The sequence below is a fragment of the Puma concolor genome, chromosome B4 (genome assembly GCF_028749965.1).
Source record: "Puma concolor isolate L17-30 chromosome B4, mPumCon1.1.hap2, whole genome shotgun sequence".
Lineage (NCBI taxonomy): Eukaryota > Metazoa > Chordata > Mammalia > Carnivora > Felidae > Puma > Puma concolor.
In genome coordinates this window covers 52,543,205-52,560,957 of record NC_141673.1, presented here as the reverse complement: position 1 = coordinate 52,560,957, position 17,753 = coordinate 52,543,205, and the positions used below count along the sequence as shown (strand labels likewise).

The following is a 17,753-nucleotide window of genomic DNA, read 5'->3' as shown; positions in this document are numbered from 1 at the left end:
CTGAAAAGTTCAGTGCATTTTGTTGTCTGCTAGGCTATATAAACTGAGGCCTCTTCACAAAAGATGATTTTAGCATAGATCCAGAATGAAGCCAGTCTAAGAGAAAGTGAAATTATAGGCCACTCCAAGGTTAGTGGGAAGTGTACCACATATAGGAGAGGTACACAGGGAGGGCACCCGATCCCCCCACCCAAACAGAAATCGCTGAATGTAAGAACAGTGTGGCAGGGACACTATGGGCAGCTGACTTGTGTTGCTCTTACAACTTTACCTGCTCTCAGGAACCAGCAACCTAAAATTGAATAACAGGACATCACAATAGAAGACCTGGTAAGTATTGGTGTCTTTTTATTCGGGAATAACTATGGTCAACTTTCATTAAGGTAGAAGTTGACTGATTAATGTTAAGAATCAAAGTGTAGAATAAAGCTAATACCCATATTTAACAGTGTAGTTTGCTTTTAGTTACAAAATATTTAGAATTTCTTTCCCTAAAACATTCACAGCAGAGGTGTTCTTTCACTTGCCTCTTTCACCTCTAAATACCACCACAGTTACTGGGATTGCATGAGGTAAAGGAATAAACCCAATGGCTATTAACCCAACATGGCTCTCTAGAGTTGATAGAGAAGTTGTTTACAGCCATGTCTTACAAAGTGCTTAAAGCTCAACCTAAGACCTTACATAAAGCTAAAATCACTAATGCCTGAGTTGAACAGGTTATAAACCACAGCTCTTCCTCCTCCCCCTGCTGTCCCACCACAGATAACTTTCTTGTGAAGAAAACAGTAGAAACGGGATTGGTCTTTGAGCCCAGAAACATACAAATGTAGGTGTTCTATACAGGAAACCTCAACAAGGTCTGGCTTTGCCAGGGGGAACAGTGAATGCGGCTCAAATTATGCAAGACTCCAAACCCTCCAGAAGAACTTCTCTAAAAGGGAACAAGGTAGGGTAAAGCAGTTGGAACTTTGTAAAAACTGTAACAAATGAACACAATGTCCACAAAATGCAGAGAGTCAAAATTGAAACCCAGGCTCCCTGCTAGACAGGCACTTACTAAATCCCAACAATAGCCCTTCAACCTGTCCACCCAAGAGCCCCGTCTATAGAAGGCCCTCAGAAAATGCAACCTTCACCAACCCTTGGAAGTTCTTTTCCTCTACTGAGAAATATTAGGATAGGATACCTAAGCCATTTTGTTTTTGGGATCTCAGAGGAGTAATTATCAGGAGAAGAAACATTCCCTTGATACCTCTGTTGACTGGTACTCCATGTGGTTAGCAGCCACCAGGAAGTCCACGGCTTTCACTTTTAGAACTACCTCGAATTATTAGCCTGTACCAAAAACTGTTCTATTTAAGTGTAGCATCAGCCCAGAATGCATAAAAAACAACAACAACAACAAAAAAACCAAAACAACACGAACCGTGCTTGGCTGACAGGTTTTGAACTTGTGACCTTATCACATTGTGATGGGTATTATACACACTGTATTTCTACTAATCTGAAAATGGCGGCACTTGTTCTTGCTCTGATGATTCAGCTCTGAGGGTTATTCTTCAAGCCATGTGATGTTGGTATTTTTGATAGTGAAGTGGTTAAGCTGTAAACCACCCCTCTGCCCCCAAGCAAGTAATTCAGACTATGGCCACATGGGGAATAATCAAGAACTGTGACCCCAGGACAGAAAGGGTGTGGGTGAGGACAAAGACCTCAGGAGCATTCGTTATTAGGTGAATGAAGGGACAGCCATTCCTGACGTGTGGGCGGAGTTCACAGTTTAACACATTGCACAAGGAAGTCAGCTGATTGGGTTGCTTTTTCAAACAGGACTTAGAGCCAGTCCAGAAACTCTTCAAGGCGTGGTCTTGAGGACTAGCTACAGAAACCTACTACAATCACTTCATCAGACAGAGGTGTGCTGGGACCCAACTGCAGAGGTCGCTACAGAGGATGTTTTGAAAACCTTCGAGTCCTGACACTGCCATGATTGTTGAACATGAGACGAGGGTCAAACCTGTATCTGAGGAGGAAAAAAAGAAAAAGGATGTTACATCAACTCCAGTTAGCTGCCATGTTCCTCATTCAGAATGTTTGGTGGAAAGGATGGCAGGAAGGAAGATAAAAGGAACAATTAAGTCCCCAGAAAGGAATCTCGTGGCAAATTCTGTAGTACAAAACAGAAGAACTTACTAATTAAGAGCATTCCCATCACAAGCAAGCAAGCACAAAATGATGTAAAATAATCTTGAGAGGCATTAGGAGGAGACAAGATTTGAGCTGGTTTTTGAGGGGGGGGGAGGACTCCCTAAGGTGTAAAGTAACTGATGGCAGAGGCTAGCCCCTGTCGGAGCCTGACCAGCAGCTTCAGAGCCCTTCCTTCTCTCACAGTTCACACAGACCAGCAGGCAAGAGCACAGGTGTGCACCTCAGACAGACGTTTCCGTCCGGCTCATTATGAACTCAGGTAAGTCGTTAACCTCTCTAGCTACCAATAAAATCGTAAGGGAATTCAATTCACGTAATATGTCTGGCACATAATATCAGTCGGCCCAGTGTCACGTCACCAGTCAGCATTTACTTTCCCCTGGGTGGTAAAACTAAAGAGGGTAGTTTGCAAAGACACTTTACACAGGCAGGCTAGAAATAATGTTGTATTTTCCTTTTACCTGCAATCTTTAGGGATAAACTCATTCTTACTTAGCATTATTTTAGAACAAGGGCAGGCCATACAGTCTCTGTCCTAACTATGTCTCAACTCTGTTGCTGTATGTAAATGAATGTGGCTATTTGCAAAGGGTGGTGGCTGGATTGGGCCTGAGGACCTAGTCTGCTGACCTCCATTTTCAGAGAGTGTATAAGCCTAAATGTTTGGTGGGAAGGAATATGCTATTGATAAGGAATTTAAAAAGTTTAAATAGCTGGGGCTGACATTAGTAAAGCCAGCATCTAGAGTCTTGGTTATAAGCTTCTTAGAATGTGAAGAAGACACTTAAATTATAGTTACAAAACAAAGCCTGCCTGGGAGTCAGATCTTGCTCATCAGTCCTAACAGGGTGACCCTTGGGCACATTTACCTCTGGGCTCTAAAGACTGTATGGAAATTCTATGGTTAAGTCCTAACACTTAAGGGCTGATGCTCAGAAGACCGAAGGGATCTGCCATATTGGCCAACCGGCTGCCAGCACAGCAGGTCCACGGTCAGGGACTGTTTGGCCAAACACCGTACTTCAAGAGGTGTTAAGTCCTGACTCTCCATTCAAGATTTAAATAGAGGATGGGACACCTGGGTGGTTCAGTCGGTTAAGCATCTGAGTTCGGCTCGGGTCATGATCTCATGGTTCGTGGGTTGGAGCCCCATGTGGGGCTCTGTGCTGACAGCTCAGAGCCAGGAGCCTGCTTCAGATCCTGTGTCTCCCTCTCTCTTTGCCCACCTCCCACTTGTGCTCGCTCTCAAAAATAAACATTAAAAGATTAAATCCATCATCTAAGTTCATAAGTCATCCAGAGACTGCTATAAACATCTGAGGTTATTTTTTACCAAGATTTTACTTTTTTTTTTTCCAGTAATCTCTATACCCAACATGGGGCTTGAACTCACGACCCCAAGATGAAGAGTTACATGCTCTACCTCCTAAGCCAGCCAGGTGCCCCTAGACATCTAATTTGATTTGATAAAACATTCTGGGCACAGTTGTTGGAAACTGCAAAATCAGCATGTGTCAACTAAAAGTCTTGTGCCTTTTACTTTAGAGACTGAACTTCCTTCCTGCTTCAAGGAACTGGTGTAAGTGAGGATGCATTTCACTATCTTGCAGAAGAGCTCCTGACCGACATGGATTTAGAATTTAGAAGTATTATACCGTATTTAGAAGCAAAAGTATTACATTTCTTTGATCAAAAGTCTATTATCCAGTGTCTCTACTCATTCACATATATTACTCTCTAATGTGTACTGAAAATATTTCACAGAAGGCTGGCTAAATAATTAAGTTACTACTCAAATTAGTCCTTTCCATCAGCTTAGGACATCAATCTCCCATTTCTCCTACAATCAATGTAAGAACTAAAATAATCCTTTCCTGGTGAAAATTCAACTTTAAATTTCATAATCTTAAACCCAAAATGACAGGTTTCTTGCTACATGCAGCTGAAATGCATGGTGTGCTGAGACCCCACGTCACTGGGGAAGGGTAACTGTTCCAGAGGAATGAGTGGGAGGGACAGAGCCCGCTTAGTAGGTGATAACCTTTTCTGCCTTCATATACTACAGTGGGCTTACATATTTAAACATTTGAAGTCTGTACCTTCTAATTTATTTTGTGTGTTCAGCCTACTAAGTTTACTGGCAAGCATTCAAGTTCCTCTAATCAGGGTTTTTGAGAAATGAAATGAAGGCATAACCTCTTGGAGGCGCTAGGGAGACAGGTAGCAGGTGGTCAGCTCACTTTAAAGAAACTCCATCTGTCACCAGTGCAATCAAGTGGGTACCATGAAAAGAGTCACAGGAGGAAGGGGAGGAAGAAGAGCCCCATGTGGCAGGGAGTGGGGCTGGGCCTCCAGCTAAAGCAGCTACTGGCACCACAGAGCAGAAGTTTCAAAGGGCTCATTTCCCCAGCACAACAGGCAAACGCACTAACACACAGTACTCCTACTACAAAGCAGAAGAACAAGAAACACAGCTTAGCTCAAAGCCAAAAGGACCCCTCAGGCTTCCTCTGCCTTCAAGCACACACGACTGCCACCCACCGACAGCTTGACAAAGCCATCGAAGAAAATGGGAACTTACCCCGGGTCAAAAACACCTGGAGTGCGACAGGTTGGTCCAGAACAGGACTGTAACATCATTAGCCGGTAGTTCATTTTCCCCAAAAGCTCTGGGTCTATACTTTTAGCAATGTTCGTGATTTGGTCTGGGTCTGCAGTCAGGTTGTAGACTTCCACAAACACCTACAAGAATGAAGATGGAGGAAAGAGAAGAGCAAGCATTATATTTGAAATATTCCTCATGTGAGTTTTTTAAAAAATGTTTACTTTTCAGAGAGAGAGCGAGCGAGCGTGAGCGGGGGAGGGGCAGAGAGAGAGGAACATACAGAATCCGAAGCAGGCTCCAGGCTCTGAGCTGTGAGCACAGAGCCCGATGAGGGGGCCTGAACTCACTGAAAAGTGAGCTCTCAAACAGTGAGATCATGACCTGAGCTGAACTTGGACCCTTAACTGACCGACCCACCCAGGTGCCCCTCGTGTGAATTATTTCTAAGTGGGAAGGGAAGAGCAGCGCCCAGGAGAACATTTTCTGGTGGCAAGATCCTAAAAGAGCCCATGGGTATACATGAGACTATGTTAAAATGCTTCAGGTCTGTGGCCCATGCTGGAGAGGAGCCTCTGGCACACCCTGGGGCTTCAAGCAGAGGCAGGAGGGGTCGTATTACATATGACCTTATGTAATAAAAGCAGAACAGAAGGGAGGACCCTCAAAGAGCGAGTCTCAGAAACTAGACTTAACAGTAATATTGTTATAGAAGTGAGAGTTGACATTTGAAGGTTTCTGCCTTAGAACTGTTAAGATTCAAATGAGAACAGATCTGAAAGTACAGTCGCTCGTGCTGTACAGATGCTAAAGTTTCCTGTTTTAAAAGCAGTGCTGGATGGCTTCCCAAGTGGGGAAGGATCTAACCCTATTGTTTCTAACATAAGCTCTATCTGATATCACCATCCCCCCCACTCTGTACTGTGTTCTCCTAAGTGGAGTTAAGTGATAGGCTAGGAAGATGACAGGTAAACATCATGGAGGAAGGAGAAACAAGAATGGGCTTTGGACAATAGGCAACAGAGCTTCTTTCAAAGTGCTCGGGAGCTACAAATGGTGAGCGAGTCCATTTCTGAGAAACACAATGAGCCTCGGCTCCCCGTGGCAAGATGTGGGTTGCCAGATGAGGCAGGTGAGCACAGGCAGATAGAGTGTGAAAGCACAAGGGACTGCAGTGCAGGAGATCCTCAGACGACCCACACTGATCTGTGCTGGCTAAAAACCACCTTGCCTTTTTTTTTTTTTTTTTTTAATATTTTTATTTTGAAAGAGAGAGTGCAAGCAGGGGAGGGGCAGAGTGAGAGGGAGACACAGAATCTGAGGCAGGCCCCGGCTCTCAGCACAGAGCCTGAGGCGGGCGGGGCTCAAATCCACAAACTTCGAGATCGTGACCTGACCAAAGTCACTTAACTGACTGAGCTACCCAAGTGCCCCTAAAAGCCACCTTCTTATGAGGATGGAAACTCCTGGTCCTGCCCCCCACTGCTCATCTATTTAAATGAGCAGCTCTGGACTGTGCTGTTGTGGGGACAGAAGTTTCTGAACAAGCTGGCTGCCAGTAAGCCTTCTAGGAAATGTCCCAAACTCCTTACAGCTCCACAGAAGTCAAGGTGTCTTACTCTGACCCCAAACTATCAGAGAAGCAAACAGACCAGGCATGCAACAATCTGAAAAAGTGGACTGTGCATTTAAAGGGTGTTTGGGTGGTGGTAGGCGTGGAGAGAATCCCATCCGGAAAGATCACAGTTAGAGAGGCGCAGTATGGCCTCGTGGATTCCATGTTCTTCACTGAAGGAAGCCTGAATGGAAGTACAGATAAGAAACCTATCTTCCCCAGGGAACATCCTTGGACTTGCTCTTCTGCTACCAAGTCCAGCCAACAAAGCACTGGCACGAGACACAAGGGGGTGGGGGAAGTGGGGACCTTCTTACCTCCTGGTCGTCAAACTCACAATACTGTAAATTCCACTGTGTTGACATGGTCCTCACACAGGCATAGGTGTTATTGTAAGCATCTTCACAGACACAGTCTGGGAAGCATTGCTGTAGGGAAATTTAAAGAGTTAAATGAAAACAGTTCTTCTAATACGTAATACCGGCCTACAGGGGCAAGCAAGTTGGCTCAAGCCAGACCTACAACTGGACCGAAATCAGGCAACCTTCCATGGAGAAGCAAATCAATAGATATGGGGCTTTGTTTCTTTTGGCCAACCTAAGAACATGTGTTGGTGGTAGTTCTGTTCGTACTCTTGCCATCCCTGTCTGCTAATCTCCTGCCGAGAATTCGTGGTAGTGAGCGACTGTAAAATGGGTGGGACAGATGGTAAGGAGACAGAATCAATCTCCTGTGAGTCGTGTCTATGGTATATTAAAGAGCGCTCGCCCTAAACACTTGGATAAAAAGGCTAAACGAGCTTTGTGGAACCAGTTGCAGGTAAGTTATTTTTTCATGTTTTCCTTACCAACTTCTGGTCGGTTCTTCACTACATCCTTACACGTTGGTATTAGGCTTCTATCTAGAGTCGACTCTCCTATTTCCCACTCTCCAAAGTGAAGCCAACGTGCTCTTTTCACCTCCGTCACCAGTCTGACTGCCACCAATGAAAGACACTTATGATGGCAGTTACACAGAACTGTGGCAACCCCACTTCTCTACTGAGTGCCACTGATAGATAGCTTCCCTAATAAAAAATGGTACTGCTATTGGGAAGAGGTATAGATAAGAATATGGGCAGATAGATACATGCACTTGTTATAAAAACTGCAAGAATTCAAGGAGCACATTCTGCCAATAGATCAGAAGCATCATTTTCAGGACTACTGAATTTACTCTTCATCTACTAATCTCCACAGTCGAGGGAAAGAGGAGCAAGACTCAGATTTGGGGTTTTAGTACCTGACATGTCTGAACCAATGCCTTGCTGTGCTATTGGTAAGAAAACCGTCTAAGCCAACTCACAGATACTCCGGGACTCAGGGAAGGACATGTTGGGTCGGTGACATTACGGCCTTCTCCTTGATACTCCACCAAGACATCAGACCGCCACGTCAGATTACTGGCACCTCTCTGGAAGGAAGAACAAAAATGGTTTCTATGAGGCATACAGAATGTGATAAGGATCACAAAGTTTTATTCTATTACTTCAGGGGACACGGGAGTCAAAGCTGGTTGGACTGTGCATTCGGCACCTAAAGAGAATGACAAAAACTAATGCAGATGAAGGCTTCTGAGTATCATGTTTGGTATTTACAGAGCCCTTACAAGTGATGGTCAAATACTTTGAGCATTTAGTAGTTACTTCCCAAGACTACTTCTGAGAAGCAGGTCAGGAATGGAAACTAAACGATATCTAAGAATTCTTAACTCATCTGAAGAAATTTACAGGCTAATACACACAAGGACAAAAATTAAACACAGCTTATGCGTTAAGGACTATAACAGGTTCAAAATTCTTCTTGGTTAGAATGTTGATACCATACGTAAATGAACTCATTTAGTCTTCACTGCACATCCGTGGAATGAAAGGAAAGAAGCACCAGCATTTGAAATAGGAGCGCTGAAGACAGGCTCACACATGGTGAAAGGAGGAAGGTGACAGAAGTAAAAAGTTCTGGATCAAAAGGACAACAGGAGTACTGGAAGGAAGAACATGAGGTAGTAAGGTTTCCCCAAATCCAGCTTTCAGACAAGGGTGGCAACCACAGAAAACGGCATGGACAGGAGGCTGCCCACTTGTTCTGTAAACAGCAGCAGGTGGTGGGAAGCAGCGGGAGGCTCTTAAGCAGGGAAGTAACACAATCAAGGCTGTCCTTTAGAAAAGTCATCCCAGTAGCAGAGTCTAGAGATGGGGTGGAGAGATGGAGCTAGGGAGATCAGGTTAGAATGTGCTCTTAAGATGGTCTTCAGCCTTACTAATCAAAGTCTGCTTTGCGGTGTTAAAGAGGAGACGGCAGGCCCAGAATGGAGTCACTTGTGCTAAACCCTACATCAACAAACCTAGACTTAATACTTACCCTAACCCAGTTGAGTGTCAACCCTCCAGGAATGTAACCTTTATTTAACCAGTCAACTTGAAATTACTTGGTTAGTACTAGGGAGGTAATCTGCCCGATGGGTCTTTCTGTTCTCCTCAGGAGGGTGACCACGCATGAAACGATGCATTCTTTGTTAATAATTTCCTTTAGCTGCCTTTCTGCCTTAAAAAAACCCTTTCCTTTTCTACACCTCTCTATTGTAGAGAAGTTGCTGCCTGATTCATGAATCACTGAATAAATTTTTAACAGACTGGGTAGTAGGTGCCAGGAGCTGAAGCAAACTTCTGACAGCATTTAGGGACCATGAAAGCCACAGGTGTGATAATCGCAAATCCATTTTTGAGTTCATGATCTTTTCGCCATTTCTGAGGGCCGAGGGTCTGACTTAAGCTCCTGGTCTAACTGGCTTTCTAGTCCAGGGCTCAGCTGGTCACCTTGAGACAGCAGAATGTTCCATTCAGAACCCAACTCCCCAGCCCTTGGTTCAATCTGCAATTCCCCAGTTACTTGCAATCTCTTTCCAGTCCATAATCCCCATTTACTGGAGTTTACTGGTTGAGTCCACGCTGGGAATCGCTGGTGGTACATATGGCCTTCTCTTGGCCAGTCTGCAGTAAACATTTCGTGGTTCCTGCTGTTATGTTAAGGTGTGTGTTTGTCGTCTTTTGTGTAGATAAAAACTATTGCTAATGAGGATCTTTGAAGCCAAATAGCCTGAAAAATTGGTGGACACGAGTATTTTAGAGCGCTTGCCACCTCAAGAAGACTCCTGTGATAGGATAAACCGGTCACGGAATGGGTTGGATGGACAGGTGGTCACCCACCAACTTCTATCCAATGAGCTACACTGTAAAACACCAAGCCCCAACCCAGTGGTACATCCCATTTAGGTATTTAGACTGGCTCAGAGAAATCCAAAGCCTTAGCTAATGGGCATCTTAAACTCTAAGTCGAGTGTACCACCTTCTGGCACATGTGCTTATTTTATATCTAACAACTATGGTACCTGAGGTAATATCTACAACACTAGCAAAATCTTCCTAAAAACAACCTAGAGCCCAGGCTTAAAATGGCCCTTATGTGGACAAGTAGAGAAGATCACTCATTCAAGAAACATACCTGACTCTGCCACACCTGGCTGGCAGCCTCAGCCAGCACCAGAACCTTTCCCCAGTGACCTCTTGCCACGCCACACCCAGTGGGCTGCCTTGTCTAGCACTCGAGCTCCCCATGAGCGCCCCTGCCCTGGTGCCTGCAACAGCTACAGCTGGACTTTGTAGACAGCACCCGAAGGCTGCCCTGCCCACAGCCAGCTGCACCAGAGAACTGCCTTGCACACCAGTGAGTTAACATAAACTGCAGTCCAGTCATAACAGGAGGGTGCATGCAGCCCATGCAGGGGACATCCCTAGGGCACATGGCCTGGGTGACCAGGGGAGTTGGCACTACTGGGCCCCATAGGATACCTCTGGCATAAAGCCACTTCTTCAAGACTGGGAGATATAACTGATCTACTTAATAGAACAAATACGTGGAAACAGAGAGGCAAAGTGAGACAAAGGAGTATGTTCCAAAGAAAAGAACAAGACAAAATCTTAGAAAAAGAAATAAAGAAGATGGAGGTAAACAATATACCAGAGAAAGAGCTGGTGGTCATAAAGATGCTCACCAAAATAGGGAGAAGAATGGATGAACAATGAGAACTTCAGAACTTCAGACAGAAAATATAATCAAGAACCAATCAGAGCTCAAGAATACACTAAATGAAATGAAAAAAAAAATATATATATATACATACACATATACATACACACATACACTAGAGAAGATTAGATCAGGAACAAGACTATGATGCCTCCTGCCACTTTTATTCAACATAGGGTTGGAAGTCCTAGCCACATCAGATAAGCAAAAGGAAAGGACACCCAAATTAGAAGAGAAGTAAAACTGTCTCTATTTACAGGCAACAGGATATAGAAAACTCTAAAGACTCCACCAAGAAAGTATTATAATAAATGAATTCAGCCAAGTTGCTGGATACAAAATTAATACACGATAATCTGCTCATTAATAATGAACTGTAAGAAAGAGAAATTAAGAAAGTACCATTTACAATTGCATCAAAAAGAATTAAATACCTAGGAATAAATTTAACCAAGGAGGTGAAAGATCTATACTCTGAAAACTAAGACAATGATGAAAGAAATCGAAGATGACCCAAATAAATGGAAAGACATACTGTGCCCATGGACTCGAAGAATTAATATTGTTAAAATGTCCATACTACCCAGAGGAATCCACAGATTCAATGCAGTCCCTACCAAAATACCAACAGCATTTTACAAGAATAAATAGTCCTAAAATTGTATGGAACCACAAAGACCCCAAATAGCCAAAGCAATGTTGAGAAAGAACAAAGCTAGAGGTATTACGCTCCCTGATTTCCAACTATATTACAAAGCTACAGTAATCAATACAGCATTGTACTGGCACAAAAACAGACACATAGATCAATGGCACAGGACAGTCCAGAAATAAACCCATGCTCGTACAGTCAATATTTGACAAAGGAGGCAAGAATATACAATAAGAAAAAGATGGTCTCTTTAATATATGGTCTGGGAAACCTGGACACTACATGCAAAAGAATAAACTGGAGCACTTTATTACACCATATATAGAAAAATGTACTCAAAATTGATCAAAGACTTAAGTGTTAGACCAGAAGCCATAAAACAGCTACCAAAAAACATAGGGATATTTTTTTTGGATTGGTCTCCTTAGGTAAGGGCAAGAAGGCAAAAATAAAATTAAAAATTGGGCGGGGGGGGGCGCCTGGGTGGCTCAGTCGGTTAAGCCTCTGACTTCGGCTCAGGTCATGATCTCACGGTCCGTGAGTTCGAGCCCCGCGTCGGGCTCTGTGCTGACAGCTCAGAGCCTGGAGCCTGTTTCAGATTCTGTGTCTCCCTCTCTCTCTCTCTCTCTGACCCTCCCTCATTCATGCTCTGTCTCTCTCTGTCTCAAAAATAAATAAACGTTAAAAAAAATTAAAAAAAAAAAATTGGGCAGGGGAGCCTGGGTAGCTTAGTTTTAAATGTCCAACCCTTGGTTTCAGCTTGAGTCATGTCTGACAGTTCGTCAGAGCCCCTCTGTGCTGACAGCATGCAGCCTGCTTGGGATTCTCTTTCCCTCTATCTCTGCTCCTCCCTTGCTTGTGCTCGTGCTCTTTCAAAATAAATAAACTTAAAGAAATGGGCAGAGGGCTTGAACAGACACTTCTGCAAAGACAACAAAAAGATGGCCAACAGATGCATGAAAGATGCTCACATCACTCATCATGGGAAAATTCAAGTGAAAACCACAATGAGATACCACACACTCAAGAAGTAACAAGTATTGGTGAGGATGTGTAGAAAAGGGAACCTTCATGCACTGTCGGTGGAAATGTAAAATGGCACAGCTACTATGGAAAACAGAACTACTCTAGGACCCAGTAATCCCACTTCAGGGTATTTAGGCGAAGAAAATGAAAAGACCAATTTGAAAAGATATATGTACCCCTATGTTCACTGCAGTATTTGCAACAGCCAAGATATGAAAGCAACCTAACTGTTCATGGACAGATGAAGCTTGTATATGTATATACATACATACATATATTTATATAAAATAAACTATGACTCAGCCACAAAAAAAGAATGAAATCTTGCCATTTAAGACAACACGGGAAGACCTAGAGGGTATTATGCCAAGTGAAATAAGTCAGAGAAAGACAAATACCATATAATTTCACTGATACGTAGAATCTAAAACAAAACAAAAACAAAACAAAAAAACCCAAATGAGCAAAACAGAAATGGACCCAAAGATACAGAAAACAGTTTGGTGGTTGTAAGAGGCGAGGAGATTAAAAGGTACCAACTACAGGTTATTAAATAAGACACAGAGTGCTCGCTTTGGCAGCACATGTACAAGACCCAGAAATGCAATGTATGGCATAGGAAATATAATTTAATAACTTTGGTGACAGAAGACAGCTAGATGAATTGTGGTGATCACTTTGTATTATATATAAATGTCGACCACCTAAAACTAATATAATATTGTACCTCAACTACACTTCAATTAAAAAAAAAAGAAAAAAGAGATGTACTTGAAAGGGTTCCTGAATTAAATGAATATGGGATACCTATTTTAATTGATATGTAGGTTTCCAAAAGGCTTCAAGATTCCAAAACAGCCTCACTGAAAGATTCATTTCAAAAGGTCAAGGAAAATTAAAGACAAAGGTACCTAAAATAAAAGACGTCACAAATGACCTGACTCCCACACTTCTATCCTTCTTTACAGTAGTACTCTTGTTTTACTAATTCTGTCAAAACTGCCTTTCCACTCTGAGGAGATTTAAAAGTTACTTAAAATAAACCTACCTGCGGTTGCAAGTGATCCTTCTCAGATCTATTTCATTCCTTGGTCAAAGACCAGACTAAGTACCATAGCTAAAGAATTTCCTAAAGCCAGGGAAGAGCCCAAAGTTTTTTTTGAAGAGTTTAGAATCCTTACCAGGGCCTATGACCCCAGGCTGCTATATTTATCAGCTTCCACATATGTTGGCAGGACCTTGTGAAGGCCAAAAATGGATGCAGGAAGTAGAATGGCATAATCCCAAGGATGATGATATTCAGGGTCCTCGGTCACCAGCATAGCTCTCTTAAGGACCATAAAGAGCTGGAAATATACCAACTGATATTTTTTTAAATGCTTATTTATTTTGAGAGAGAGAGTGCACATGCATGAGCAGGGGAGGGGCAGAGAGAGAGAGGGAGAGAGAGAATCCCAAGTAGGTCCCATACTGTCACTGCAGAGCCTGACTTAGGGCTCAATCTCACGAACTGTGAGATCATGACCTGAGCTGAAATCGATAGTCAGCTGCTTAATGGTCTGAACAACCCAGGTGCCCTCACCAACTGATATTTTAAAAGCCATTCCTAGAGTCTTCCTGCCTGCACTAGTTTGTCTGTTCATCAAATATGAAAATAAAAGATGAATCCATGGCAGAGTCGGAAGTCTGTTTGGAAATGTTCTTCTATGGCACTTCTGGGACTCTGTACAATCTGCTCAAGCTGCCCTATTTGTAAATGGAATATTTCCTGAGATTCGTGGGTTAATAAAAAGACAGGATGAGAGGCCACTGGCCTGACTGAACTTGTGACCATAGCCAAACACTTTGAGAGGACTTTGGACCAAAATCATAAACAGAAGTCTGCCAAACCAATGGCCTTTACTGGGTCTTCCATATCATACCCTCCTGGAAGTGCATCATCAAATGGCTGGTCCGGGGGCCATTATCTCACTTGTAATTAACTACGAAACTTTAGAGAAACTGTCCTGAAAGCTCCTACACAAATTCCTCGATGCTCCCAAGGGAGAGCTCCCATGTGGGGCCCTTCCCAAAACCGACAGGGAAACTCCTACCAGTAATACCCTTGAACATCCAAGGGGAAACTAAAATTAATGAAGTATACTTTGCTAAATTCTATAGCTACCAAGGCTATGCTTTCTATTTTTTAATTTAAAAAAAAATTTTTAAATTTATTTTTTTTAATGTTTATTATTTTTTGAGAGACAGAGACAGAGGGTGAGTGGGGGAGGGGCAGAGAGAGAGGGAAACAGAATCCCAAGCAGGCTCCAGGCTCTGAGCTGTCAGCACAGAGCCTGACACGGGCTCGAACCCACAAACCTCGAGATTATGACCTGAGCCATAGTCAGATGCTCAACTGACTGAGCCACCCAGGTGCCCCTACACTTTCTACTTTAAACCCCACTCTCATAGGACATCAAATTCCTCAGAGTGAAAAGAAAGTTTATATACTAGGGGTATCTAATCAAGTTTAGACAGAATTTCTACCTCAAACCAGGACAAATGACTTTGTGACCTTTTACTAAAAAGCCTTCTTTTCGGCTCTGTGATATAGCCCCGATGTATTAGGTAGAGACCTCCTTTCTAAATGTAAAGGGCCAATAAGTTTTGCTTCTAATAAGACCTCACCCTACAATTTCCTGACCAACCTGAACCTGATCTTCCATTCTTTATACTTTGTCCTTGATATAAATGAGGAAGACTTCCAACAAAACCTCCCTATTTTAACTGAGATGCCTGAAAATCTGTGGGCCACTTCTAATTCTGACATTGGGAGGATAACAAGTGCAGAGCCTACAGAAATTCACAGATAGGACTAAACTTATTCTTATGTTGCCCCAATATCCATTAAAGCATTAGGCTATCCAAGGCCTCACACCTTGCCCAGGGGTTAATCGTTCCCTGTTCCAGCCCCTGCAAGAGGCAGATTTTGCCAGTCTGGAAACCCAACGGGAGAGGATGGTGACCTGTCCAGGACTTGAGAGCTATTAACAAGTTTTCCCCATTTCCCAGTTGTCCCAAATTCAAATACCTAAGTTTTACCAGACTCAAATGGTTCAATGTTACACACCTGTTCAACCTTTTCCAGCATCTCTGTGAACTCCAGCAGCCAATATCCATTTGCTTTTACTTGGAACAATCAATAATACACCTGGACAGTCAGGCCTCAAGGATTCATTGAGGTCCCTTATTTCCCCCATGTATTCCACCAAGATTTCATCCTCCACCAGTTCCTGGGAAATCGATCCTTTTACAATATGCAGACCATCTCTTTCTATGCTTGTTTACCAAAGAGGTCTCCATAAAGAGTTCCACGGACTTGCTGTAGCAGTTAGGTGAAAAGGGACATAAAGTCTCTGAGGAAAAATCTCATTTCTAGACATTGTTGATTACCCTAGGTCATAATCTAAGCACGAAAGGAATCCAGTTATCTCCAAAAAGGATTAAGCTAAGCATAGCTTTGTGGATTTCTAACCTAGCTGGCTATTACACATTACGGGTTCCTAATTTTTCTCTGTTGGCTTCCCCACTCTATGAATTTACTGAGACATCAGTCCCTGAACCCCTTGAATGGGAAGATAAACATGAACGGGCCTTTTTAAGACTAAAATAAGCACTAGAAGAACCGCCCACCCTAGAGATACCAAACCAACCAAACCAAAAGCTTTACGTCTTATTTGTGTGTGAAAGAGATCATCAAGCACAAGAAATGCTGATGCAAGAACAAGGCAATAAATACAGGCCTGTTACAGCATACGGCTCGACTCCCCTGCTAGAGCCTGTGCAGCCAGGCTCCGGCTCCAGCTCCAGCAGCAGTTAGAAGCCTCGGTGAATTTAAATGACATTTCTCTACACACCCCAAACACAGCTTAAAGCCTTCCTAATTCCAAAAGGACTCACACTTCAACACTTTTCTGCAAGCAGACTAACCTCCTAGGAACTCTTTCGACCCCTACCCCCTCATCTGTATCGTAAGTGTCAGGATGTTCTTAATCCTGCTCCATTTAATGCCCCTGCCTGAGCAAGGGAGCCTGGACTGTGGGGTAGTCATGTCCCATTCTGTGACACTGCATCCTGATTTACAAGACATCCATCCCCCTTTTGACTAATCCTGAGTAGTTTTATTTATTGATGGGTCACACTATAAATACGAGAAAGGGAACTTCCAAGCAGGTTATGCTGTTAATCTCCCACAAGCTCACTCGGCCCAATAAGCAGAGCTCTATTCTATGCTCCCACCTCAGCATGCGAATTCCTGAAAGGTAGAACTGTTACACTGAGAGCCAGCAGGCCCATGATTTGGGGATGTTATGGAGACAAAGGGGTTTTCTTTTTTTTTTTTTTTAATTTTTTTTTTTTCAACGTTTATTTATTTTTGGGACAGAGAGAGACAGAGCATGAACGGGGGAGGGGCAGAGAGAGAGGGAGACACAGAATCGGAAACAGGCCCCAGGCTCTGAGCCATCAGCCCAGAGCCCGACGCGGGGCTCGAACTCACGGACCGCGAGATCGTGACCTGGCTGAAGTCGGACGCTTAACCGACTGCGCCACCCAGGCGCCCCGACAAAGGGGTTTTCTTATGTCCACTGGGACCCCAATCAAAAATGGGCAAGTAAACTTCTTACTGCCATTCTTTTACCCTCTGAAACTGCTGTCATCAAAACTGAGGCTCTCACTAAAAAGACTGAACCTGAGTATCAGGGAAATACCCTAGCTGGCTTTCATGCAAAGGTAGCAGCGACAGAACTTGTACAGGTTGTGGCATATGTGGATCAAGTCTATTCTGCTTCTACAAAAAATGACATCTTGTTGCCAGAAGTTTGCCATGTGGGGCAAAGGGTGAGGTCTCATCCTTGCAACGTGGCAACATTCTGTTCCCGAGACAGAGAAATTAAGATTGTAAGACAATGGTTGTAAACTTAATAAACGACTGGGGTTACAGGAAAATCAAGACCTTTCTTCCTGGCTCCCTGGCAAATCCCATTTTGTGGCTTTTGCATTCCTTCCCCAACCATGGTGCATTTAAGATGACGCAAATTATAAAAAACATCGGTGGTGAAACTTCTTTAAAGAACTATAAATGTCTGACCTATCAGGACCATAATCCTGAAAAAACTATTTTTGTTCTCAGAGAACTCAAACCTCCTCTTTCCAGACCCTCTGCAGAAATGCAACTGAATTTCATTCATTTTTCACCTAGCATGGGTTATATTTTCTTGTAGGTATGTCTTCCAGATAGGTTGAAGCCTTGCCCTGCTGCAAAGCTGATGCCCTTACAGCAGCAGAGAGACTGTTAGAAAACTTGTTTTCCACTTCGAGTGTACCTTCTGTAATCACCAGTGATTGAGTCACCCACTTCAATGGGCAAATCATACAAGCATTAACGAAAGCTTTGCAAACCTCTTGAAATGATCACTGTCCCAATCACCCTCGATTATATCAGGCAAGACTGAGAGAACGAATGGGATCCTCAAACTTACAAAT

General features: G+C 43.3%; 1 protein-coding gene across 1 annotated transcript in view; it reads right to left on the bottom strand.

Annotated features, from left to right (window-relative positions):
* Nucleotides 1-331: 331 nt before the first annotated feature.
* GNS (glucosamine (N-acetyl)-6-sulfatase) overlaps nucleotides 332-17,753 on the bottom strand; it is a 56,653-nt gene continuing 39,231 nt past the window's right edge. Inside the window, exons 11-14 of the mRNA XM_025926702.2 lie at nucleotides 7,773-7,880; nucleotides 6,746-6,856; nucleotides 4,793-4,953; nucleotides 332-2,026 (exon numbers count right to left, since the gene is read on the bottom strand). Coding sequence (XP_025782487.1) covers nucleotides 1,948-2,026; nucleotides 4,793-4,953; nucleotides 6,746-6,856; nucleotides 7,773-7,880 — 459 coding nt within the window. The 3' untranslated portion in view covers nucleotides 332-1,947. The remainder of the gene's footprint in view (nucleotides 2,027-4,792; nucleotides 4,954-6,745; nucleotides 6,857-7,772; nucleotides 7,881-17,753) is intronic.